At 41.4% G+C, this 27,020-nt stretch overlaps 1 protein-coding gene and 1 long non-coding RNA gene across 2 annotated transcripts; one reads left to right on the top strand and one right to left on the bottom strand.

The window, feature by feature from the left end:
• The first annotated feature begins 1,194 nt into the window (after positions 1 to 1,194).
• On the top strand, positions 1,195 to 8,485 carry LOC115513399. The gene is made up of 3 exons (XR_003968680.1): positions 1,195 to 1,267; positions 3,640 to 3,749; positions 7,395 to 8,485. It is a non-coding gene; the product is annotated as an uncharacterized LOC115513399 (long non-coding RNA).
• Positions 8,486 to 20,724: 12,239 nt separating this feature from the next.
• MARCKS (myristoylated alanine rich protein kinase C substrate) lies at positions 20,725 to 25,213 on the bottom strand. The gene is made up of 2 exons (XM_030316191.1): positions 24,700 to 25,213; positions 20,725 to 22,864 (listed from the first exon to the last, which is right to left on the bottom strand). The coding sequence occupies exons 1-2, from the start codon at positions 24,799 to 24,801 to the stop codon at positions 21,956 to 21,958; spliced, it is 1,011 nt and encodes a 336-aa protein (XP_030172051.1). The 5' UTR covers positions 24,802 to 25,213; the 3' UTR covers positions 20,725 to 21,955.
• Positions 25,214 to 27,020: the final 1,807 nt, after the last annotated feature.

Below are 27,020 nucleotides of genomic sequence, written 5' to 3'. Positions count from 1 at the left end.
GGGTGGAGTGTCCATTTTGCATTTCCTTGATGGGACACAGTCACTTGCCCCCAGCGTGAAGTTCCCTTTGAAGCAATTGTCAAACCCAGTGAAATAGGCCTCTGTGGCTTTCATTACTTTTCAGAAAATAGGGTCTTTATCCAGATCCCTTCTGTTATGATGACCCCACTTAGCTCTTCGTTTTATTTCTTACCTTCTGGTGTTTCTCTTTCTACCTTTCTCCCCTCTCAGATTCCTCCTTCTCATCCCCTCCTCCTTCTTTTTTCAGCCTTCTTCTCCCTGCAAGTTACTTGGGAGAGGAGGCATTTTATCTTCAAGTGAGAACATCTCAGACTATGCAAAATAGGAATCTCTCCAATTCCTTATCCCGGGCAGCTTGAATCATCTGAAAGCTTTGCCCAAATCTCTAACGGCACAGAGAGACAAACCCTCCTAATGGCAATGGAGGAAAAAACAACACTCCTTCTAATGGCAAAGAAGGAAAACAAAAAACAAAAAACAAAAAAACTCCACCAGCTCTGTGGCCCCAGGTTCCTCAACCTCTCTGAATCTGTTTCCTCAGTGGAGCGCAACTATATTTTTTCTGCTTAAAGCTTGTTTTATAAATTAGAAGTGATATATGAAAAGGGCTTGGCTCTTGGGCATGGCGAGGCAGCAACTGCTGAGCGATGTAAATTAATGGAGTCTTGAAGGGTTATGGTCATCGCATTTCATGTCCCGACAAATACATTAATAACTTCTCTTTTTAAGTGTTTTGGTGTCCTGGAGGCCCTAACCATGAGTTGTCATGACCTCATTTGCCACTGTTCTCAGCCATATTCTCTCTGAGCCTGACTCTTCCCTTCTGTCCTTCCTGGTGTCTGTGTCTAGAATGAGCTTTGCTTTTTCTGATTTCTTTGGGTTGTTGAAACAGCAGGGCCTTTCTTTCTGATCTAAAAACCCTCGCTTAGGTCTGGGCTTGCGTCAGCCGAGCGCTGTCTTTCATGGCCAGGTGTCTTTCACGGCCAGGGTGAGAGCGTGGGCTCAAACATGGGTGCACTGCCCCCCCCCCCCCCACCCCACTACACCATATGGCCTCTGAGGACCAGCATTTGATTTTCATTTAATTGAAATTCTTGTAGAAGATCATGGACAATAGCATTAGCAGTAACCGGCTCTTTTCATTGTCCGAATAATCCTGGTCTGTTTTTGTGCAGATGTTGCCTTGCTCCCGGGGCAGCTGTGAGTGTGTGAAGTCCTCATCAGCGACGTGGACACTGCCCAAATGGTAATCATCACAGAAAGTTTAGAAAATTACCAACAGATTACAGCTTCTGTCTGCCAGCACTTTCAATGCCAGCTAGCTGGGGGCTTTTTTGTTTTGGTTGGTTTTTTGTGTGTTTTTGTGAGTTTTTTTCTTCGGTACTGGAACAGGTTGTGATTTAAAGTAAGCCTTTGTAAATGCGAATGAACATACAGGGCTCACACCCAATTAACAAGCTTGGACAAACGAGGGCACATACATGGTATATTTGCAAGGATAAACAACAACTGAGCAAACTGAGGATGCTTTTCTCCCTGTCTCTTACCTTAATAATCCTCAATGCAACTCCGTATTACCCTGTCATAGTGCTGTATGTGGTGAGGGACACTTCCTGCCTGTCAAGGGCAAATACAACGATGTTGGATCACAATGACCATGGTATGAGCCATTTACCAGGACAGAAAAAAATAAAGCTGCAAGCTTCTACTCACATATGCTTCTATCTATTTTGAAGTCCAAAGGCTATGAGTGACATACCATCTGAGTTGCAAAAGCGAACATCTTAGTCTTACCCCTGCTTCTGCCATACATTCTCTCAGTTACCCCCAACAGCTCCTTCAGCTGGCAATACAATAACAATAACAGTGCTATTTTTTGCTTCTTTTTTCAAGTATATTTATTTATTTTGAGAGAGAGAGAGAGAACGTGAGCAGGGATGAGGCAGAGAGAGAGGGAGAATCTCAAGCAGGCTCCACGCTGTCAGAGCAGAGCCCCATGAGGGGCTCGAACCCATGAAACTGTGAGACCATGACCTGAACTGAAATCGGGAGTCAGACACTCAACTGACTGAGCCACCCAGCGGCCCCTCCCTATGCTATTTAATCAGCTATACAATCTTTTTCTCTACTTTGTCCTATGTCCTTCCTTTGGATGCATTTTTAAACAGTTTCCAAAAAATTCAGTCTCCTGTGAAGCATGAATTTCTATTTTTTGTATTTAATTTTTTTTCACTGTTTATTTGTTTTTGAGAGAGAGAGACAGAGTGCAAGTGGGGGAGGGGCAGAGAGAGAGGGTGACACATTCCAAAGCAGGCTCCAGGCTCTGTGCGAGGTGGGGCTCAAACTCACGGACGTGAGATCATGACCTGAGCTGAAGTCAGAGGCTTAACCGACCGAGCCACCCAGACGCTCCTAGATTGCATTATTTTTTTATTATTCAGATCATTTTTGCTATCTCTACTGATTTTAACTGAACAATGTGTCTGGGGAATAATGTGAATTTAGATCTGACAGGTCAACTTTTATTTCGACCCTATGGGGTTGGGACAGACCCTTAGAAACCAATAAGAAACCGACCTCTCAAGAAGTCTGGCAAGTTCCTCAACTTCCATTTTCTCATCTGTCAACTTATGGCCACACAGCTTCTGTATTGCACAACATGTTCCTGTCATGGTTGAGCAAAGGCAGCCTGTCAGTAATAGAACAGAGGTGGGCAAATTAAACGATCTTCAAAAATCCCTTTGAGCTAAAATTGAATCGTTATGTCAGTGAGGTACTCCAGTTTTTTTTCAAAATTTCCTCACATTTGCTTTTAAAATATCATTTTACCAATTATTTTTAATATATGTTCTGGACTAAATTTGGTTTAAAAATATTCTGAGTTTCAGTTTGTGTGCTAACTTAAAAAAATGAAATAGTAGGGGTGCCCGGGTGGCTCAGTCGATTGAGCATCCGACTTCGGCTCCGGTCATGACCTCGTAGTTTGTGAGTTCGAGCCCCGCGTCGGGCTCTGTGCTGACAGCTCAGAGCTTGGAGCCTGCTTCCGATTCTGTGTCTCCCTCTCTCTCTGCCCCTCCCCCACTCTCTTGCTCTCTTTCAAAAATAAATAAACATTTAAAAAAATGAAATAGTAAATATATATTTAAAAAAAAAACAATGAGTTTCCAAATTTTATGAACACCACAAAACTCAAAGTCCTGTAACTCATGTAGCATGCCATAGAGATAATCTACACACTGATTTAAACTGAGATTGCTAACAAATTTAAACGGATTGCTAGATGTCAAATACTGATGCTAATTCATATGGAAGACTCTTAGGGCTTAACCATCACCATAAATACCGTGTGCTCTGAAGTGAACTTCCCCATAAGGATCATTGGTCTTGGAACCCAAACAAGAGCGTTTAGTTACTGACTCATTAATAAGAAACCCTTGACGGAATGATTCTCCCTGTCAAGTGGCCCTGATAATGTTAGAATCTAGCTCTTCTCCTGAAGGTATTTATGTCAAACAGCTATACCTCACATCCAACCAAAAGGGCACAGGGAAGCTTCAAAGTTTATTCACACCATGTTGGTTGGCTTCAAGTAACTTTTCCTTTCTTTGTAATTTCCAGATCAACACTTTTTGCACTCCACATCCCCACTTTGAGCTTACTTGTTTGGTAGCCAACTTTCTAAGAACTGATGGTCACATACATCGAATTGCCTTCAGAACATTTTTCTGGTAAGTAGAATTATTCCAAGTCTAGGGGCACCTGGGTGACTCAGTTGGTTGAGCGTCTGTCCAATTCTTGATTTTGGTTCATGTCATGACCTCATGGTTTATGAGGTCGAGCCCCACGTGGGGCTCTGTGCTCACCGTTCAGAGCCTGGTTGGGATTCTCTCTCTCTCTGCTCCTCTCCCATTCATGTGCTCTCTCTCTCTCTCTCAAAATAAATAAAATAAAAACATGGAAAAAATTAAAAAGAAAAAAGAATTATTGCAAGTCTGAAAGCTTGCTTGCTAATGGAACACATTCAAGTCATCAGAGAAAGAAATTATACTCTAAACATGAAGTCCAGGACTAGTCCATTGCTTCTAAACTAGAAGCCCAGGACACTCCCCTCCCAGATTACTCTCACCCTGCTTTTTCCTTTGACAGTCCTTTGATAGTCAACTCCTTCTTCATGTTGAAGTCCTTTGAAAGTCAACTCCTTTCCTTTGATACCTTTGATAGTCAACTCCTTCTTCATGTTGAATACGTTGAATTTCATTTTAATTACCGGATACTGTCTGTGCAGCATTTAAGCATGAATTAAAAATGTAGAGACCACATAGAAAACTACAGAAAATTTTAAACTAGTATTGGTAGTTAAAAGTTAAAAAAAAATGATAAAATGTAAAACATAAAAATGATATATTGTTCTGAATTTCACATAAGACAGGCTAAAAATCTTCCTTAGGAACAATTTTCTACATGCCATATTCACATTAACTGCCACATGGTATAAATGTAGTCCTTGATCTACCAAGGAGTGCCCTTGACCTTCCAACAGATTCCGTACACACCAACTACCTCTTCGTGTCACTGCTGTGTTTTCTTCAGCTCCCTTCTACTCTGTCTCTTGACTGGGTTTCCACTCAAGTGCCATAGATGTTCTTGCAAAGGCCACTAAAGATAATGGCTTCTATCACAGCTAATTTTTTCCCAAGGCAAATAGTATTCAGGGTGAAAAGAAAGCTCCTGGCTAATTTATGTTGCTTAGAAAACCAAAATAGATAAAGGAATCGCCTTTAAAAATCACCACCACACTATAATATAATCAGGAACTGGGCAAATTCAACAATAGAAGGAAGTCAAATAGGCTGACCTTTCCCAAGTTGTTTTAAAACTGACATGTGAGTGGAAGTTACTGGTGTGGTTTTGTTGCAGCTTCTGTTTTCCTAAGGAATTTGGAATCTAAGCAGGGAAGTAGCCTGTTCTTTAAACTAGGAGTAGAACAAGAAAGAACACACCCATCCTTGGGGGGATGGGGGGGGATTATTCTAGCTGGGATCCAACTCCCCAAAAGATACAACTAAAATCACCAACCAGCAACTTGAACAAGAAGTATTATTTATCTCTTACTATTGACCTGCACTGTTCCAAACATTGGTAGAACTTGAGAAGAGCAAGGATACAAAAGAAGTATTGGAATGTCCTGAGTTAAAAACTGGTCTCTTCTCTCAAGAAGTTTACAGCCTAGGGGCCCCTGAGTGGCTCAGTCAGTTAAACGTATGACTTGAGCTCAGGTCATGATCTCACGGTTCGTGGGTTCGAGCCTCAAGAGGAGCTCTGTGCTGACATCTCAGAGCCTGGAGCCTGCTTCCGATTCTGTGTCTCCCTCTCTCTCTGCCCCTCACCCGATTTCTCTCTCTCTCTCTCAAAAGTAAATAAACATTTAAAAAATTTAAAAAAAGAGTTTACAGCCTAACTCAACATTGTTGTATTTTATTATTTTTTTTAAATTTTTTTTTAACATTTATTTATTTTTGAGACAGAGAGAGACACAGCGTGAATGGGGGAGGGGCAGAGAGAGAGGGAGACACAGAATCGGAAGCAGGCTCCAGGCTCTGAGCCATCAGTGCAGAGCCCGACGCGGGGCTCGAACTCGAGGACCGCGAGATCGTGACCTGAGCTGAAGTCGGACGCTCAACCGACTGAGCCACCCAGGCGCCCCAACATTGTTGTATTTTAAACATGTTTGAAAGTATTTAATTTTTTGCATCATCACCTATCACTTTTAAAGTTATTTCTATAGTGTCTACATAAATTATTATTCCTGAATTTTTCTAACATGGACCAAATACTCTGTGTGTTATATATTGTGTTGTCTTTTCATATAAATATATTAACGAATCACCAAGAAGTAGGAGCCATCGTTAAGCCATGCAGTTTTAGCTGGGTGTATGAAATATGGTTATTAGAACAATGTCCCAGTGTGGTAAGTGGACTTATCCAATTTATACTTACCAGTCAAAAAGTAATGCCCCCAAGTGAAACCTGGACAACACATTTCTAACAGCCAATGCCAGAAGCAGAACCCCATGGTCAGTCATTCCTTGGATTGTATCTTCATCCAGAATTGTGCTGTGTTTGAAATCTTCAGCTTCAAACCTGTCATCAAATTATCTTCTATTTGTCGAGCTTTACTTTCCCTGCTTCCATTAACTACCACTGGCGTCCTCCTGGGTTCTGCTGATTTCCCATCATCTTCCATTTCTTCTGGATTCCTCTCCCGTATTGCTTGGCCCATAGCCTTAAATCTCTCACACCGCATTCCACGTTCTTTTGTCCTTCTCCTGCTCCTGTCCTGTCCATCCTTGATCTTGGGTCAGTTTATTATCTGTTTTAGCTATATCTGAGCTGGCAGAGAAAAATCTTATCATTGTGTTGAGGGCGGCATTGCAAAATCATACATTTTTTGACCGACTATTCTACTCGTTCTTAACTTCTCTTACTCATTTCCCACAGAGATGCTGCCAAACTTTTCATTCTCTTCAGCTTTCCTTCTTATCCCCAAGAACTCACATCAAGGTATGACCTTGCCTCTTCTTTCACCTAAAAAATAGAAGCCATCAGGCTTGACCCCTCTCGATTTCTCCTTCCAGAAGCTTACCAATATTTGCAGGCTAGCTTTTCATTAAATCTTTAAACCCCAGTGTAAAAACCACTTCTTTGCATGGCCTACCCTGAATCATTCTCTCCCAATGCAATATATATATATATATATATATATATATATATATATATATATTTAATTTCTAAGTTTATTTAGAAGAAAGAGAGAAAGAGAGAAAGCAAGTGGGGGAGGGGGAGAGAGAGAGAGAGAGAGAGAGAGAGAGAGAGAGAGAGAGAAAGAGAGTACCAAGCAGGCTCCATGCTATCAGCTCAGATCCCCAACTCCGGGACTGAACTCACTAACTGTGAGATCATGACTTGAGCAGAAATCAGGAGTCTGACACTCAGTTGACTGAACCACCCAGGTGCCTCTACTAAATATATTTTTAATTTTTAGCTCAGAAAATGTAGCCTGTGATACTTATAATATTTATGGGTTAACTTTTTTAAATAGGTAATACATTCATACAGTATAAAATTCCAAAGGTACAAAGAGAAATCAGTACACATTCTTCTACTCCTGGAACTAGATACCCAGTTTCTTGTGTATTCTCTAAAGATATTCTTGGGCACATGTAAGCAATTAAGTATATTCTTCCCCACCCACACTTTTTGTATACATAGATACTATCATATTATACACACTGTTATACACCCATCATTTAACAATGGATGCCAGAAATTATTCCAAGTCAGTATATAAAGTATTACCTCTTTCTATTTTACAGATGCATGGCTTGGTAGAATACAGACGGCCACAAATTCTTTGCCACTCTTCTACTTAAAGAGATGGAGTCTATTTTCCTCCCCTTGTATCTGGGCTGCCCTCATAACTTATTTTGTCAACGGAATGAGGTAGAAATGATGCCGTATAACTTCTGAGGCTGGGCCTTAAGCAATCTGCAGCCTTATGTGCTGGGAACACTCCCTCTTGGAAGCTAGCCATCACGCTGGAAGAAGACCAAGCTATGAGGAGAGGCCACATGGATGAGAGTTTATGCTAATGCACTATGTCAACAATCCCAGCTGATTTTCCTTCCAACAGCCCGTACCAACTGCCAGCCATGTAAGTGAGCCATCTTGGGCATTCCAGCCTAGCTGAATTTCCAGATAACTGCAACCCCAAATGACATCACCTACAACAGAACTTCCTAGCTAAGCTCCGTCACCCACAGAATTTTGAGAACAGGTCAATAATGGTTATTGTTGTAAGCTACTATGTTCAGGGTAGTTTGTGAATAGCAATTAATAACCGACAGCACATAGTAGGTCCATCATATGGATGTACTCTAATTTATAGAATCCAACCTCTGTTGATGGACATTCTGGTTGTTTTTTCTTCTGCTCGTCTTTTGTTATTACAGATAATCCTGCAATTAATTATAACGTATGATGTCATTTTGCTTGCGTGAGCGTATCTGTGGGATGAGTTCTTAAAAGTAGAATTGCTCGATACAAGAGGATATGCATTTATCATTTTGATAGCTATTGCAAAATTGTCATCCTCGGACACTTCACTAATTTACACTTCTATCAATGATATATGAAAGTCACTGCTCTCCCACACCCTCAGTAATATTGTGTGTTATCCGACTTTTTGATTTTTGTTAACTCTAATAGGCAGAAAGATAGAATTTCAATCTGTAGCTCCATTTTTATAAATGAAGGTACTGTAATACAGTTTAGAGCCACTTGTATTTTCTCTTAAGTGACCAGTCCCTGTCCCTTGCTCAGATTCTATAGGGGTATTGGTTTTTCAAATAGTTTATAAAAACTCTTAAGGGAATTTAACCATGTATTTTTTATTTTAAATTTTATTATTATTATTATTTTAGAATATTTATTTATTTATTTATTTGGGTGGGGGGCAGAGAGAAGAGAAAGAATCCCAAGCAGGCTCTGTGCTGTCAGTGCAGAACCCGAATCAGGGCTTAAACCCATGGACCATAAGCTCATGACCTGAGTTAAAATGGAAAGTCAAATGCTTAACCCACTGAGCCACCTAGATGCCCCATTAAATTTCTTTTTAAATGTTTATTTATTTATTTTGAGAGAGAGAGAGAGAGAGAGAGAGTGTGTGTGTGTGTGTGTGTGTGTGTGTGTGTGTGTATGAGTGGGGGAGGGGCAGAGAGAGAGGAAGAGAGAGAATCTCAAACAGGCCCCACACTGTCAGTGCAGGGCCCCACGTGGGGCTTGATCTCACGAACCATGAGACCATGATCCAAGCCAAAATCAAGAGTCAGATGCTTAACAGACTGAGCCACCCAGGAGCCCCTAATATAAGCAGTGAAGGGGCCCTGGGTGGCCCAGTTAGTAGTACATGTGATTTCTGATCTTGGGGTCATGAGTTCAAGCCTTGTGTTAGATATAGAGCTTACTTAAAAAAAATAAACAAAATAAATATAATATCGAGATTACTTTAAAAAATAAATAAAATATGTATAATATAAGGAGTATTTTTTCCAGTGTGTGATTTTTCTTTTGATTTCGGTTAGAATTATGTGGTCAAAGTTATATTACAGTGGGGTAGGGTCTTTGCCATTCTGATACTTAGACTTTTTTTTTCACATTTTTATTTTAATTGTTTTTAGCATTTAAGTCTTCTCTAAGATATGGATCTTTTTTTTTTTTTTCCAGATGGCTTTCTGTTGTATTTCATGATCCATTTACAAACCTTGCTTGTAGTCCTGTACTCCTCAAGGACAGGAAACCTGTCTCTTCAATGGCTGAACCCTGAAAACCCAGAACAGTTCATACATAAAAGACTTTCAGGGCAACTGGGTGGCTCAGTTGGTTGAGCATCTGACTCTTGATTTCGGCTCAGGTCATAATCTCACAGTTTGTGGGTTCGAGCCTGCACTGGGCTCTGCGTCGTCAGCAGGGAGCCTGTTTGGGGATTCACTCTCTTCCTCTTTCTCTGACCCTTCTCCAGGCGCATGCACTCTCTCTCTCTCAAAAATAAATAAATAAACATTTTTAAAAAGACTCTCAATAAGTATTGATAGCCGTTTGAAAAACTCTGGTTCTGCACTGAATTCTACAGATAAAATCACTCTTTCTCTCCCTTTTTTAAATTCATTTTTGAGAGAGAGAGGGAGCAAGAGAGAACGCGTGCAAGTGAGCCAGGGACAGAGAGAGAGGGAGAGAGAGTATGGAGCCCAAAGTGGGGCTCAAGCTTACATGATACAGGGCTCGAACTCACAAACCGTGAGATCATGACTTGAGCCAAAGTCGGATGCTTAACCGACTGAGCCACCCAGGCGTCCCTAAAAGTACTCTTTCTGACATCATCAGGGAAGATTTTGTATGAGAAAGATTTTGTAATTTTCTTGAGAAAGAGCAAAAAGGCTTCACTTTGAACGCCCATGTTGGAAGCACTGTGACTTAAGTTTGGGTGATATGGGAATACTTTTGAGTCTCTCTTTCCTCTGGCTTTATTTACTATCCACCAGGCGTGACTGCTATTTCTTCCAATGCTAATCAATTAATACGACAGATGTCAAACACTTGATCACCCTGCACACAGAGATAGAGGTCTGGAATGTTAGTGGATACTTTAACCGTATCTAACCTCTACACAATAATTAATTTTAATTGCTTTTCACACTGGTTACATGACCTCCTAACTTCCTGGTACTGGTTTAACTTTGTGAAGAAACTAAGAAAACAAAAAAACAAAAATAAAAAAAACCCACAAGAAAACCCTGATGTGAAACTCTTAAAAAACAGATGTGAAATATGTTTTAAACATTCTATACGCAAATATAAAACATACTGATGACAAAGGAAACATGTTGCTTTCATTGCTTGCTTTGGGTGCTGCCTCTCTTCTCCCAAAGAATATCACTGCCTTAAACTCTATTCCTCAACAGACACCGCCTGCTTCTGTAAATCACCTTCAGATTTATCTAATGATCAAAAGTCTTTACCACGTGCTCACGCTCTAACTCTAGTATTCCAAGTGACTAACATTTTTTTTTAAGTTTATTTATTTTTGAGAGAGAGACAGATTGTGAGCAGGGAAGGGGCAGAGAGAGAGGGTGACACAGAATCCGAAGCAGGCTCCAGGCTCTGAGCTGTCAGCGTAGAGCCCGAGGCAGGGATGGAAATCAGAAACCTCCAGATCATGACCTGAGCTGAAGTAGTCGCTTAACTGACTGAGCCACTCGGGCGCCCCCCAAGTAACTAACATTTGTAATGGTTCTTGGTAATCTCCCCGATAGGGGGATACATGTAGGCAAGCACATGTGCACGCAAACATTCTGTCTTGCTTCTTTTCATTCCTGTGTGCTTCAGTCAAAAGAGGAAATGTGTTAGGAATTAAGGTATCGTTAGAAACTTAAGAAACCACCAAAGTATTGCTTGAGAGAGCTGTGGTTGAGAGGGACCAAAAAGGATGATAGGAGGTCATTCTTTCTTTCCAAGAATCGCCTCTTCCCTGTAAAGATAAGTATTACAAATAATGATTAATACACACTTATTTAACCCCCTTCAAGTGAATCAGGAACCCCTCTTCCATGGGTATACTCTACTTAGATACTGCCTTTCCCTTGTGTTTCTCAAAAGACTACAGGGAAAACATTCTCCTGAGAGGTTGAGCTTTAGTTGGTATATTTCACCAACTAAAAAATTTTTTTGTTCGGTTTTATGCTAGACGTACACATTTCACCTAGTGGTTGAACATATAAGAAATATATATCTTTATACTTAAACATATATGGCTAATGACTCTTCTTCACTATGCGATCTTCATAGTAGATTATATTTATTCAGAAAATGTGAAACCATCTATTTGAAATTATCTCTAGTAAAGCTTGTTAAAATATAACACATCTACTTGTAGGGCTATAATCCTCCCCACCCCTTACATCCCATCCCTGCCCCAGCCAACTTTAAGGGAAAAAAATGGGGGCACCTGGGTTGAGCAGCTGACTTTTGATTTCAGCTCAGGTCATGATCCCAGGGTGGTGGAATCGAACCTCACATCAGGCTCTGCGTGGAGAGATTCTATCTCTCCCTCTGCCCCCTTCTCCACGTGTAGGCTATCTGTCTTTAAAAAAAAAAAAAAAAAAGGATTTTTACAAAAGTAAAGTACAAAATTTACAAAAGTAAATAAAGAAGATAACATAAATGGAATCTGATATGTACATCTCAAATGGTTTTACTGCATAAATTATGTCTCAATGGTTTTTGAATCTTGATAATAATTTGTATGGCTAAAACATACCATTAAAGGATACGATATCCTATAATAAAAAACAAAAGTATTTACCATATGGCTTGATCATATGTATTTGTATCCAAATGCACCCATTTATAATATATCAGGGCATAACAGCTCCAGGTTATTTGAAGAACATTATTTGATAAAGAGCAATAAAGGCAGAGGAGTTGATGGAAATTCTTCCGCCTCCTTCCCCTACTACTGCCCTTGTAATCCACCAAAAAATAGTTTATTCAAGTTTTCCATTTGAAGTCTTCCTTTACTCAGGAATACAGCATATCCAATAGGTATTGTCGTGATTTCAAGATGGCCAAAATTTCTTTGACACTTCTCCCACCGAGAGGTGGTGTCCATGTACTTCTGTCCTAGAGTCTGAATGGGTTCTGTGACTATTTTGACAAATAAAGTATGGCGGAAGTGAGCTGTGCCAGTTTCTGAGACAAGGCTATGAGAGATTGGCAGCCTCTATTTCCTGTCCCTTGGAACACTGTCTTGAAACTCCACCTCTGGGAGAAGCCAGCTGCCTTGCAGCATGCCTAAGTATCCTGAAACAGCCATGAGTGTAGAGGGTGCAGAGACCTGCTGGGATCTTTCCATCCCAGCTCAGGAACCAAGACCAGTGTCGAGGAACCATCTGAGGCCTTCTAATCCTAGCAAACACCCATGAAGAAGAATGAAGATCCCAGACATATGGCCCCAATCTCGCTATCCCAGCAGTCTCCAGTTATTCAAGCAACACTAACTGGTGACCACAAACCTCATGTATCAGACAAGCTGTCCCTGCTGTGCCTGCTCTAATCCCTGACCCACAGAATCTTCATGGATATGATTGTTATCTTGATTCTGGTGATGGTTTCACAGATGTGTACACATCAAATTGTGCCCTTTAACTCTGTGAAGTTTACTGTATGCAATTGCACATCAATAATGCTTTAAAAAAAGAAAAAATAAATTGTTGTTGTTTTATACTACTGAGTTTTCAGATGGTTTATAATCTGACAGTAGATAAACTGAATATGTATCTTCTGTATTTTATGTTTTTCTGCTGTTTACTAAAACGTTATCAAATATAAACTTGACAAATAAATTTAAAAGATATACCAAGTATTGTTTTGTAGAATATTTGAATTGATTTTCATCTAATGTCTGTAATCAAGGCCATACGATAATTAACTGTGTTTGACATTTTAAAAAATCACATTATAAATTATTAGTAGTAGTATTGGTGTTATTTTTAATGTGCGATTTTCCCACCAGAACAGATTCTAGATATGCAGTACATTCACTCTTATGTTTCTAGATTGCAGTCCTTTCCCTAGAACCTATTATGTTTGCCAAAATGAAAAATGAAGTATGACATAGATTCTTAAGTAGAAATCTGTCTTGTAAAAAAATCTTTATGTAAAACATCTTAATTAAAACATAGTGCAAGTGATTTCAGGGTACCAGCAGAGTATCTAAGGTATTACTCAATGTTGAACCAAAAAATGTAAATACTATGAAATAAATAATAATAGCAAACATCCACTGAATACTTCTCAACTCCTAGACACTAGACTAGGTGCACTCATTCCTAATAGCTGGCACTCTTTTAACTCTCAATTGGAACATATAAGAACACTGAGACTCAGATAGATGAAGTGATGTACCTAATATAAAAAGTTTGCATGTGGCAGAACCAGATCTTGACTCCAGCACCTAAGTGCCTAATCATCACTTCATTCTTGTACTTCATTAGTAAATAATATTATAATCACAAGTCTAACCAATAAGAAGGAGATGTATAGAAGAACAAAAAAGAAAGACAAGTCAGTAGCCTTTATTGTGCCTGGTTCTTCTTTACCATAGGTCAGAGACCCATGATGGTTATTATTATAACCAGATGTTATGTTTTAAAAAAATTAATGAGTGCTGAAACGAAATTATAGATTTTCAACTAAAGAATCTTTAGCGAATTCAACTTCTGGTCAAGATACCCTCCTTTAACCAAATCTAAAACCTCATTCAACCATTGTTACCTATAATCTTAGGGAGCATTTGGTAGATATGGCACGTTCCAAAAACTTCAAGGAACAAAGAAAGGAGGTGACAAAATTTAAAAATACAGAAATTTTGTTTAAAAAAATTTTTTTAAAGATTTCTTAAAAAAATTTTTTTTTTTTTAATTTGAGAGAAATAAAAGGAGTGTGCATGAGCTGGGAAGAGGGACAGAGTGAGAGAAAGAGAGAGAGAGAGAGAGAGAGAGAGAGAAAGAATCTTAAGCAGGCTCTACGCTCAGCACCAAATCCAATGCCGGGCTCAATCCCACGACCCTGAGATCATGACCTGAGCTGAAATCAAGGGTCTGATTGATGCTTGACCAACTGAGCCACGCAGGTGCCCCTAAAATTTTTATTATTAAAAATAGAGAGCACACATTCAGATTTATGCTTGATTTTATAATACATTGTAGAGGTATATTTGTATTAAATATATGTAACTATAAAATCATATTTATGTCTTCAGAAAAATATATATCAAATTATGCATAAGTATGAATGTGTTTCTATTATTAATTTATTTTGTATATAAGTTTACATATCTAAAATATGCATATATTACTTGTAAATATACTTTTGATAACAAAATTGGAATTCAGAACAGTAAGAAAGTAGGGAGGAAGCATGCTTTATGAACAACTAGTTTTAACGAGTCTTCCTGATCTAAACAAACAAAAAAACCCCTGCACTTTCTCAATAAATATGCTTATTCTGTGTTTCAAGTCTCCAGAAGTTATGGCAGAAATACTTCACAAGAAATAATCTTCAGTTGATATTACTGTATTTTTTTACTGATTGTATATTAAGTTCTTCTTCATTCACTAAGCATTAATAAGCATGCAAAATCTTTGTGCTCTGTATAAGAATGCTAAAAAATGTAGATTTCCTCAAGCGATTTGAATAACTTTCATTCTTGTTTGGAGGAAACTCTGGTATTTGCATATTTTGGGTTTGTTTTAAATAAATTCATCATTGGAGTTCTGATAAATTTCACTTCTAGACCAGATAAAATTTTAAGTGTAGAAGCTATATACCAATAAATTTAAAAAATTTAAATTCTCATTTAAAAAATTTTTAAATTCTTAGCAATAACTTAGGCTTTTAAAATATCGGGAAGCATATGAAAAAAGGAAAGTAAGACATTCTTTGTCCTACTATAATCCAATTCATGAACTAGATAGCATTCTAAAGAAGAGAAAAATGACCCTTGTTGAGATAATTCACTTTTCTTAATAATTAATATTTTATAAATTGACCTGACCAAGTCCGTAGGCCCCTTTTTCTTTACAATTCACCAAGCGTCTTCAAATCTATTAACATATTACTTATGTTAGATGACCTGTTGCCTCAGCCAATGCTTACCAGTTTTTCCAAAACATTAAAATAAGTAGTTCTAGTTGGTAGTTTGCTTAGAAAAGATTATTACTGTATGGTCACTTAAATTCAACTTCTTCAAAACTTCTTTATGAGAGCCATTAATTAATCCTGCCACAGGAGTCTCTGGCCTATATAATAAGCATATTTTTTCTTTCAAAATTATCAATTTCACTGACCCATACCCCAGGAGAGCAGTTTTAGTATCTTGCTGGCAGAATTAGTAATGTACGTTCACAACGTGTTCTATTTGGTGCGCTGCGTTATCAAGTACCAACATGTAAGTCTCTGTGACTGGAGACTGCTGAGTCTCCTCAAACTCATACATTTCCAGACATTTTTCTTACTACATGGAATAAGGTGTTATATTGGTAGATTTTGATGACATTTAAATATGATTATACAGCAGTAATTAGAGGGTAAGAAAAAAATTGCGATGCCTCCCATTTCTTTGAAATTGTATAAACAGACGGCTTCTCAGCATGAAACCCCAACTAAAATTAGGGATGTGCCAACACTTAAATACGTAAACCCATTTCATGTGAATAAAATAAATATTGAGTTTCATTTACCTTTCAGCACATACTTGAGTAGCATCTTAATAAAATTTAAACTGATTGCATTTATTGAATTCTATAACTTCAAAGCATAATCAGCCATGAGCCAGTTTGAGCATCATTTATATTACTTACATTAGTAAGTTTAAATCTATAAATGTATAATGATACTAAACAAACAAATACCATCATTGGTCACCCTTGAAGGGTGTTAGGGAACCAACTCATTATTCTGAAAATCAGGAAATAAAGTGAGAGAATTAAACATTTATTCTGCATTTCCATTAACAAAGGACAACCGATGGGCAACCAAATGGTTGATGAGGGATAGTTTCTCTTTATAGAAATAACTGAACAAATAAATGAAAAAGGAAAGACAATCGGAATAACACCATTTGGCAACTCTGTATTAATGGATTTAAGCAAAAAATCAATGGCTTTAGACATCACAAAAAGAGAAATGACCAAACATTGTGTGCCTCCTGATAGAAATACATCACCTGTGTGATACAGCCCTTTGAATCTGATCAAGCCTCTCCAGGTCTGTTGGAAATTTACAGAAAAGACAAGAAATACAGGAAAGACAAAATAATGTAGTAAATGACAGCATGAGGGCAATCAGCAAAATACTTGGATACTGTAGAACAAATAATTCAGTTTCTTGCACAAGTAATTGCAAGAGAAAATAGAGATGGTTAATTCAGACATAACATTAGTTACGTATTCAGACAAAACATAACATAGTGTTTTTAGACAATATTTTTTACTATTTGTGTTCCAGAGATCTTTCCTATCAACTCATTAATAATTAAGATAGCAATATAATTTACCTTTCTAATTTTTAAATTATCATTTCTCTTTTAAGGTAACAAAAACAAGAATAAATTCTCAAGCTAGAAAGCAGTTTCTTTTCCATTGAGGGAAGAGAAAAAGCAAGCCTGTAAAATTCTTTACATCCCTGGGAAGGGACAATCTTTCCAATCTTACCTAGAAGTTCTGTATGAGTTTCTTACGGCTGTCATAACAAAGTACCACAGACTGGGCAGCTTAAACAACAGATATTTATTTTCTCTCGATTCTGGAGGCTGCAAGTCCAAAATCAAAGTGCTGACAAGTTTGGTATCTTCTGAGGCCTCTCTCCTTGGCTTGTAGATAACCACTTTTTCATTGTGTCTTCACATGATTCTTTTCTCTCCATGCACATGCGCCCCTGGTGTCTCTCAATGTGGACAATGTATTTCTTCTTATAATAACACGAGTCATGTTGGATTAGGGCCCACCATAACACCTTTATTTGAACTTAATCACCTCTTTAAAGACCCTGTGTCCAAATACAGTCACATTCTAAAGTACTGGGGGTTAGCGCTTCAATATGAACGGGCCGGGAGGAGGGCCAAAAGTTCAGTCTATAACAAGACGATTCAGAATCTCAACATATTTATTGATAACACTAATGCCGTATTAACGGCTTAAAGTGGTTTGTACTTTAGAAACAAAAGTTCAGTGTTAGCTCCAAAGCTAAACGAAGCTGATGAAATTAATCACATAAATTGCACTTCGCAAAGTCTGTACTCAACATTCCTACTTAGTCCTCGACTCTCAGATTCTGGTTCTTCAGACCTGTCCTCTCCAATGTGGTAGCCACATGTGACTGGAGTGCACCTGAAATGTGGTTGCTCCAAACTGCGGTATGTTGTTAGTATATAAATACACTGGGATTCCAAATACTTAGTGAGAAAAAAAAAAAAAAAGTAATATGTCTCAATACTTTTCATGTTGATTACATGTTGAAGATTTTTTGGATTATTAATTTAATGTTTTTTTTAATGTGATTATTTAAAAAGTTTAAAATTACATGTGGCTCTCATATTTCTGTTGGACGGTGCTTTCCAAAATATGGATGTATCAAAGCAAAAGTCTTGCTTTGAAGTCTTTCTTACACTTCCGATTTATCAAGAATCCCTTCCCTTTTCTCCACCCCTCCCCCCACCCCACTACACAAGTATTGAATTGTAGCACTATTTCCAGCCAGTCCTTAACTCACATTTCAAACCTAAGGAACAGTGTCCCACTTGCTAGGAAGACAGCCTGTAATGCTAACTTAACGAATTCAGTTGAAATGTGTTGTATTGAAATCCTAAGCAAAAAGTCACCTTTCCCAGAAAGAAGTTGTAACAGTAATTGACAAAGATACTCTCATTTTTCATTTACTAGTAGTACTTAAAAAGTCTTGTGCTCTCATTTTATCAAAACACTAAAAGTGGGGTTATCAGGATTCCTAGAAATCTTGTAGTAATTATTTTATATATTCGCAGCTGCTAAATCTTATGGGGTATTTTGTTTTGTTTCAAAGTTGCTGTTGAGGGGTGCCTGGCTGGCTCAGTTGGTTGAGCATGACTCTAGATCAGTTGGTTGAGCATGACTCTAGATCTCGGGGTTGTACGTGGCTGTTGAGCAGTTGACAGGAACTGTAGACAGAAGTATTTCAGGGATCAGTAATTTATTACTTTTTCAGGTACATAAAATATAGGTAACATTCACATCTTTTGGAAGTATTTATTTCCCATTTTAAAAATAGCACTGTTGGGTGTAATTTAAAGGAGTGCTGGAACTTGAATCCCCAGCAGGGACTGGAACATTTACAGACTGAAAGCATTTTAAAATTCAAGTTTGCCACACCCTGCTTGAAGCACTTTCACATAGCTGGGAAGTGGGAAGGAAAAAAAAAATGCTTGATATTGCACAGTGAATGATTAAAGGAAAACTAAAGCTCATAGCTCTGTTACTTAACCAATTTTTTTAATTTTTGAAGCTAACTTGAATTACATTAGACTATACCCCCCTTCCAAAATATATGAATGTAAAAAGCACCCTTTCCCCCAATTTTTAATTGCAAAATTTTGTTTAGATACATGAGGGGAAAATGTAGATACACTACATTGTTTCTCAAACGTATATCAAGACCTATCATTAAAGTTTTCAGTCGACTTGTTAAAAGATGAGCTAACTCACCTTCAGTGGATCTAATTTTGTATCCTAAGTCCGTCAAGCATACCTTCCAAATCCCTTAAACTGAGTAATAGTTATACTTACCATCAACACTTAAGATTTGTTTTTCTCTAAAACTTCCATTTTGAAATTAAGTTTGTAAAAAATCCTATTTTAGCAAGCTTGATTATATCAACTGGTAAAACTTTATTTTACAATAGGAATTGAATCAAATGATTATTATAATCCAGAGGAAGTATTTCATAACCATAGCAAATGCTGTTATACATACTGCCAATACAGATTTAATAGACAATACTGAACTGTACAAGAGTTATTTATTTTTCCTTAATCTCAAAGCTATTGTTAGTAATACAAAAAGCCATATTAACATTTTTCCATTAGAAAACAATGTGATGTACAAAACTTTGGATGAAAAGATATATGTCAAATTTCATTTAATCACTTGGTGGAAAATCCACCACTCCATCAATACCACCCAAAGTGTTTTAGGCAAAGATTAAAATCAAAATAATGCACCTTAATTCAAGCTGTTAAAAAAACAAGCCTAGCAATATAGTTGGCTACATAGTATTTTTGACTACTGGCGAGTTAATTTTTAACCTCCCCCCGCTTTTTTTTGAGTCCTACCACATACCAGGCCCTGTACTTGGCAGAGTAGGTATTTGAGAAAAAGTTGCTAAGGTTGGAAAGACCCCATATAGCAGTCCTTTGGTTACCAGATTTGACTTTTACCTTTCAAACATCCTTCAAGATCGAGAAACCCCAACTAAAAGTACATACTTTTCCGAGTGCTATTTTATTAGTGGGGAGGGTATTAGGTAAGAGAGGTCATGAACTATTATTTATGATCCATTATTCCAGTTAATAGCACATGTCAAGAGCTAATTTATTTTTCTAATGGGTTTAAGATTCCATGTTTGGCTGTTACAAATGTGGTTCACTGACTCACTGTGAACCCTACAAGGCACACTGCTCAAAAACAGCGAAGCAGGTGTGCGTAAACTATTTTCCTTCGCATTTAATGAAGTAATGGTATTTGATATTGATACATCTTTATCTTCAAATTCAATTCAGTTTAGGGTCCAGCGAAGAAAAAAAAATCCAGTTATGGGGTGGTAAGAGCAAAGGTGAAACTAGTAAGGATTATTACTACATAAGGAAGTATTATTCTCTACCTTTTCTCCTTTGAGTAACAAGATACTAACACACTACTTTCATTTAAAAAAAAAAAAAATGTTTGCAACTATTGAATTGAGGCAAGTACTAAAAGGCCCATAAACTGACAATGTTGCCCATTCATCACCATCACTTCTTTACATAAGCCTGTTTTCCTAAGGTATAACACATAATCTAAGCAATATTTGGAAATTAGCCAAGCACTAAGCAATTACAACGGCAGGTAAAACACCATCAATTTCTGAAACACATTTGGCCACTTTTGCGGCCCATCTGCAGTTTGGATTAAATAGACTCTCACTCAGTATAAATTTAAGTTTCTGGACCTGCATGACAAAAAAATGTATTTTAGGAAACTTCCATATGACATTTAAAGAGTCTTCGGGTCACATCACTTTCGTATTAAATGATTACTTTCTGACATGCTATATAACTACAATAAAAATAATTGTTGAGTTTTTAAATGAAAATTCAATGCAGGTAAATGGTTACAGACATGGAATGTTCTAAGAGCTTCCTGTATGTAATCTGACACCTCTGATTATGAATTTCAGTTTGAAAACTTCAGATTAAAAACCACAATAAAATTTACTCTTGATGGCATGCAAGATGTTCCTCAAAATTAACCTTAAGACCTAGAAGTCTTGGTAGAACATAAATAAACACAACAAATTTGTACATTTTATTCACATTTATTTTTCGCTTTTAGTGTGCTCACAGAAAATTAGAACACCTTAAGCAGGAGTTTAATAGCAATTTTTGTAAGCAAAGTTACATTCCATCTCTAAGTCAAATTGGTCAAAGCTTCTCCAGTATTTACAAAACATGATAGACAAGATGCTACACAAAACCATTGCATCTGAAGATTTTTTTCCTTTATTCTCAAAGACAACTGGAAAAGAAAGCATTGTCTGCTGTAATCAAAAACATACCACAGTATAAACAGTAACCATTCCACTTATCACAGCTTGGTTGAGTTTAAAATTTGTGTTTAAAAGGTCCAAGATGACTGCAGTTTTACAAAAATGGGCAGGGTGGAAAGTTGCAAACTTCATGTGCTTCTGGATATCAAGATTTGTTTTTATACAATAGTCACAGTTAAAAACACCCTGCTGGTAATACATAATTACACTTTATTAAGGTCATAAACCAGCAATAAACAATAAAGCCTATACAACTTGTAGTTCTACTTAATCACTGACTGGTACAGCTAACATGAGATAAGTGAAAAGTTCCTATGGTTTAAATGAACTCCTAAGACTATGATCTTTTTTAAAATCTGGGTATTGGTGTTTTTTTTTTTTTTCTTCTCTTTCCTTCTTAGTCAAGACTTGTAGTGTTGTAAACCTGCCTCACAAAATACATCGTAATAACTTTTCTTTAAAAAAAAAAGAAAAAGACTAAGCCTTTACACCATCATTTATTTCTAGCGGTACGTTACTCTTGGCAATGTCACGCACCACTTAAACTTCCCCATCGTGGCCCCTATCACTTCATCTGATATCCCTTTTGACCCACCCATCTCCTTCATATATGGGCATGTCCATAGATTGACAAAGAAAGTTTACATTTTTGAATAAAGATGCAAAGTATGCAAAAAACATTAATACTGATGCAAAAAATAAAAACAAAAGAGAAACAAGGCAGAGGAAGGTGTTTAAGCTCTCCTCGACCTGTTGGAATGGTGGTAACAGAATGATCTGAGATGGGATCTGTGGGGGGAGGAGGGGGTGGGGGAACAAAATTTGTTGCTTAAAAAGAAAAGGAAAATAAAAAAAAGACATCTTTAAAATCAATCCCTGGTTGTAGACAAGTTCTCCAAAACCAGTACCTGGCACCACTCCAACAAACAAACGGGGGGGGGAGGGGGAGAAAAGTTCTTCGATTATCTCAAAACTCGGGCCCTTTTACTCTGCCGCCTCCGCTGGGGGGGCTTCTGGACTGCACTCGGGCTGGGCCTCCTGTGACGGGGCTGCGCAGGCTGACGAGGCTGTCGCGGCCGCCGCCTCCTCCGCGGGCGCCGCCTCCTGCTCCGGGGGCGCACCGGGCCCGGCGGCTGAGGGCGCCTCGCAGGCAGCGGCGCTGGCCCCGGCCTCCTCGGCCTTCTCCTCGGCCTTGCTGGGCTCCTCGGGGGGCTTGGCCTCCTCGCTGGCGGCTGGCTTCTCAGGCGCGACGGCGGCCTCTTCGGGCTTGGCCTCCTGCGGGTCGCCGCCCGCCGCCCCCTCCTCACCCGCCGCGGCCTCCTCGCCCGGCGCCGCGGCCGCCTGCTCCCCGGAGGCCGCGCCCGCCTCTGCGGCGGCCGCAGCGGCGCTCCCGGAGGCCTCGTCCTTGCCGCCTTCGGCGGAGGCGCCGGCTGCGCCCTCGGCCTCCCCGCCCTCTCCCGCTTCCTTCTTGTTCTTCTTGAAGGAGAAGCCGCTCAGCTTGAAAGACTTCTTGAAGGAAAAGCGCTTCTTTTTTTTTTTCGGGGTCTCGTTGCTGGGCGAGGGCGTGGCCCCGTCCTCCGCCTTGGGCGAAGACGTCGAGGAGGCGGCCGACGCGGCCTCCCCCTCCGCGGCCGAGGGCGAGCCGGGCTCGGCGGCCTCGCCCTCGGCGGGAGCCTCCTTCTCCGCGGGGCTGGCCCCGGCCTCGGGGGCGGCGGCGGCGGCGGCCGGCTCCTCCTTCTCGGCCGCGGCGGGCGACGCCGCCCCGCTCCCGGCGCCCGCGGGCTCCTCCTTGTCGGCGGCCGGGGCGCTGCCGTTGGCCTGCAGCTCCTCCTTGGCGCCGGGCTCGGCGGCCGCGGGAGAAGCGTCGCCGTTTACCTTCACGTGGCCATTTTCCTGCGGGGCAGAGAAGGCGGGATTGTCACTGAAGCGGCCCGGGCGCCGCCATCGCCGCCCCCACCCTGGGGCCGGGAGGGACAGGCTTCCCCGCTGGGCCCCTCTCGCTTTGGAGACCCCCCCACCCCCTCATGGGAGGCAGGGTTGCCTGCCTAGACGAGCGCTCTCCGAAGAATCGGGGCAGTGCCGTTGGGGGCGCCCTAAAGACACAGCAGGAGTCTCGACCCCTCAACAAATGCCCTGCGGATTGAAGAGGGCCGAACCCCAGACGTAGAATGCAAAGGGTAACCCATTCCAGCCTTCGCCTAACGGGCTATGCAAAAAAAAGCCACGTAACACACGATACACCAAGCGCCCTTTGGGAGAAGGCACAGAGCCAGAGTCGGTACACAGTCCCCCTTTCCCCTAAACCCTAAAGGGCTCTTCAAAACACCGAGAACTCCCAGGGGCATCAGCGCTCCAGCCAGAAGCGCCTGAGCTGCGCGCGCAAAGGTCCTACGCCCCCTAGAGCTTGGGGTCGCCAGGGGGCGCTGCGCCTCCACCGCGCAGAGCCGGGCGCGGGCGGGCGCGGAGGGGCGGGGCCGCGGGGCCACCCCGCCCTGCCCAGCCCGGCCCTGCCCGCCGGCCGAGGCGCCCCCGAGCCCGGATCGCGCAGCCGAGAGTCCACAAACAAAGCTCAGGTGGCTTCCCGGCATCCTGGTCCGAATAAAACCAACAAGGCAGGGGGAAACCCATTATTTCTAAGATCTTGCCTCCGCTTCCACGCCCACCTTCGCCTACGATTCTGTGTAGCCGGGGCGCGCCACGGCGGCTCATCTTACATTTTTAACGGGTTCAGAGCCTCTTGGCAGAGCTCGCCTTCCCCATTAGGTTAGAGCAGGCGAAGCTACACGGCCTCTACTCTAGGAAAAGAGGCGTGGTGGGTGCCCAGTGTTTTCAAAGCAGCCACCCATGGCCGACCTCTCGCGCCCACCCAACCGTGGCCATCTGCCTGGGTCCGGGCAGCTCCGGGGTGGCCCCCCGCAGTGGTCTAGGCGCCAAGCACACGCACAATCCCATCCGAAACACCCGAACTGTCTCTTCTTGACCATCTGGAGAGGGTCTTCAAGGACTCACCGAGTCTTCCCACCCCAGGGATACCATTTAAAAGTCGGATGGGTGTGTAATTCCACAGACAGCTAACGAATAAAGGCTTAGAACAGTGGGAAAGCCCCACCGAAAGACACTGTAACCCTTCTGCCCAGCAGATACTGAAACCCTTCTGCCCAGCTCCAGCCAGCCAGCCAGCCAGCAACCTTTCCAAGAACCCAGGGCTTGCCGCCTCAGCATACAATAAGACAGCTTTTCCCTCCTAGCCTTTCTCCACCACCTTCCCCATTCCCCCCACCCCCTCCCCCTCCAACAATCACACCAGTTCAGAAATCTTGAAAGCGACCCAATCTCGACAGCAAACACGGAGAGCCACCCAAACACCTTTGTGCCCACCAAACACATTTGCAACCTGACTGGGGGAGGGGGGTTAGCACCTAGCTAGTCACGTTCTGCCAAGCTCCAAACACGCCATTTTAGACGATTTACCACTTCTTTCCTCGCGTCTACACAAGAATTTGCCAGGATTCTCCGGGAACCACTCCTTTGGGGGTGGAGGAGAGGACCCCCCCCCCTATGAGAAATTGACAATTTAGGCTATCGCTTTCCATTCAACTTTCAGACTGGAATCTGGCCACGCTCCTCTCTCCGCCGAATGCGCCTCGGGCGCGACCAGGAGGGAAAAAGAAGCGTCGGGACTAGAGAAAGACACCAAAGAAATGACCAGAAACACAGGTAGAATTTACCTGCCCGTTCGCTTTGGAAGGCGACGAGGCCACAGCCGCCTCCCCGGGCCTCTCCGCGGTGGCTTCTCCCTTCGCAGCGGTCTTGGAGAACTGGGCACCCATGCTGGCTTCTTCAACAAAGAAACTCAACAGATCCAAGGGGGGAACAAAGAGCCTCCGGTTGGTGTAACGACGGGGCGAGCGGCAGTAGCAGCGGCGGCGGCAGCAGCGGCGGCGGCAGCAGCACACACACCGGAGGGAGGGGGGAGTGGGGGTGGTGAAGAGGACAGAACAGAACCGATTAAATACACTCCGGATAAAAAAATTTAAGTCGAAGAGATAAAAAAGCAGCAGCGCAGGAGGGAGGGAAAAAGGGAGGAAAAGTCGAGCACAAAAAAAGGAGCCCAAGTGTAGTTTTTAAAAAAAAAGAAGTAATAAAAAAATCCCAGATTTGTAGCCGCAATGTAGACAAGAGGAAAATGGAGAAATCTCCCTGGTTGCTAATAAGATGCGGGGTCCAACGCCCAAGTGCACAGATGAATGGGCTCGCGGGCGCTGACGCGGCCCCCGCGCGCGCCGGCCAATCCGCGCACCGCACACAAAGCAGGGGGCGGAGCCTGCGCGCCCGGCGAACAATGGAGCCGCGCTTTGCAAATGGTTTGAAAATCAGCCTCAGACCGAGAATTAATGTCCTCCAAATAAATAAATCAATTAAAAAATACATGCCTCTCACCTCCCTCTGCTTGAAAATAATAATGCATCACTTGATTGGCTTGCTTTGTTTGGAATTAATTAACGCGGGGGGGGGGTACTTGTGGCTGGGGGCGGAGAAAGCGTTAACTTGACTCGCTTTGACTCTTGTAGGTCTGTATCCGTGTCTGTCTCTCTCCACTCGCTCCCCTCCCCCATCTTCCCTGTGTGTTTATGTGTATGTGTGTGTGTATGCGAGTGTTAAAGACAATGGTTAGGATTTGTGTGCAGCATGTTTTCTTTCTCCGTGTTCCATATTGGTTTCACAGATATTGCACAGGGTTTGTTTCTTTAACGGTTGTAAATGTTATATCGCCCCCGAATTGAAAGGTATTTAAACCACGAAGATCGAATTTCATCAAACGACATCTCGAGTTAGAATTAGGTCTGTAGGCCAGATGTGGAAAATGCAAAAGCGGCAAGGAGCCTAAGCCACACTCCCTTCCCTATCCCGCATTGGCATGAAATAAAATATTTCGATATTGGCCTGCGACGCTCATCGAATCCCCCCACTCCCCACTATTGCCAAATAGTGATTTTTTCCCCCCACAATATAAAGTGAGGGCCATTTACAAAAGATCATAACGGTTCGCATTTTATCACTGTATGAAATGACAATTTTTCTCTATGGTGAAACGAGACACAGCCTCGAGTGTATGAATCCAAATACGCGGTTGGGAAGCAATTCACGTAGATACGAATCATTTTCAGCCGATTGCCAGGATCGGATGGACTCTTTCTGAACATGTGTAAGTGTGCATGCAAGCGAGTGTGTTCTTTCTTGGAAGGGAGGGAGGCAGCAGCGATGAAATGCTAAACAACCGGATTGACGATTACAGTTCTAACGAGAAACTGCATGTTGAAAAATAGCAAGAAGATCCCTGAACGCTCCGGTCTAGCTTGGGTTAGAGAAAAAGCTTCTGTAAGGGGACACAGAGCACCTCCATCTGCACCCCTCGCCACCAAAGAACCAGACGCTATTTGTGTGTGAAAGACAAGGCATTGATTTAAAGAAGGGGAGGAGGCGGTCAAAATCAAGGATACAGCCTAATAAACATTCTCCTACCGCCTACATTTTTGCTCCCAGAGTTTTCACTCGTTTCCACATCAGACCCTTTTCTCGTTTACGGTTAGTAATCCTGAAATGAATAATCTTTTGCTTATGGAGAGGAGAAGCAGTCGAGAGAATGGTTCATTTCTCCTGGTGTTGGCTCGGAATTCTCACAGTTTTATTTTCTGCTTATTGTAGGGAAATGGGTCACACTTTGAGTGAAAAAGATGGTTGGTTCAAGCCAATAACTCTTTGTTCAAGTATTGTTTTGAAAATCACCAAGCTGTACATCGTTACACGAAGCTTCGTCTTCTCACTGTCCACTGCCTTCAGATGCATCATTCACTCACGAAGTCATATTCCCCAGAGCTGATGGAAAGACGTTTCCGTAGAAGTGTATCCTGCCAAACATGTTATCACCCTTAAGGGAGCCCGCTGGCCTGGCCCAAGCCCCCAGCCGCCGAGGTGGACGCGAATTTCTTGTATTAGCGGAGTTCCAACTTGAAAACCCAGCTGGGCTGATCCAAAACCACCATCCAGG

The sequence above is a fragment of the Lynx canadensis genome, chromosome B2 (genome assembly GCF_007474595.2).
Source record: "Lynx canadensis isolate LIC74 chromosome B2, mLynCan4.pri.v2, whole genome shotgun sequence".
NCBI lineage: Eukaryota > Metazoa > Chordata > Mammalia > Carnivora > Felidae > Lynx > Lynx canadensis.
Note: the sequence above shows the minus strand (reverse complement) of the source record. Positions and strands in the feature narration are given on the sequence as shown.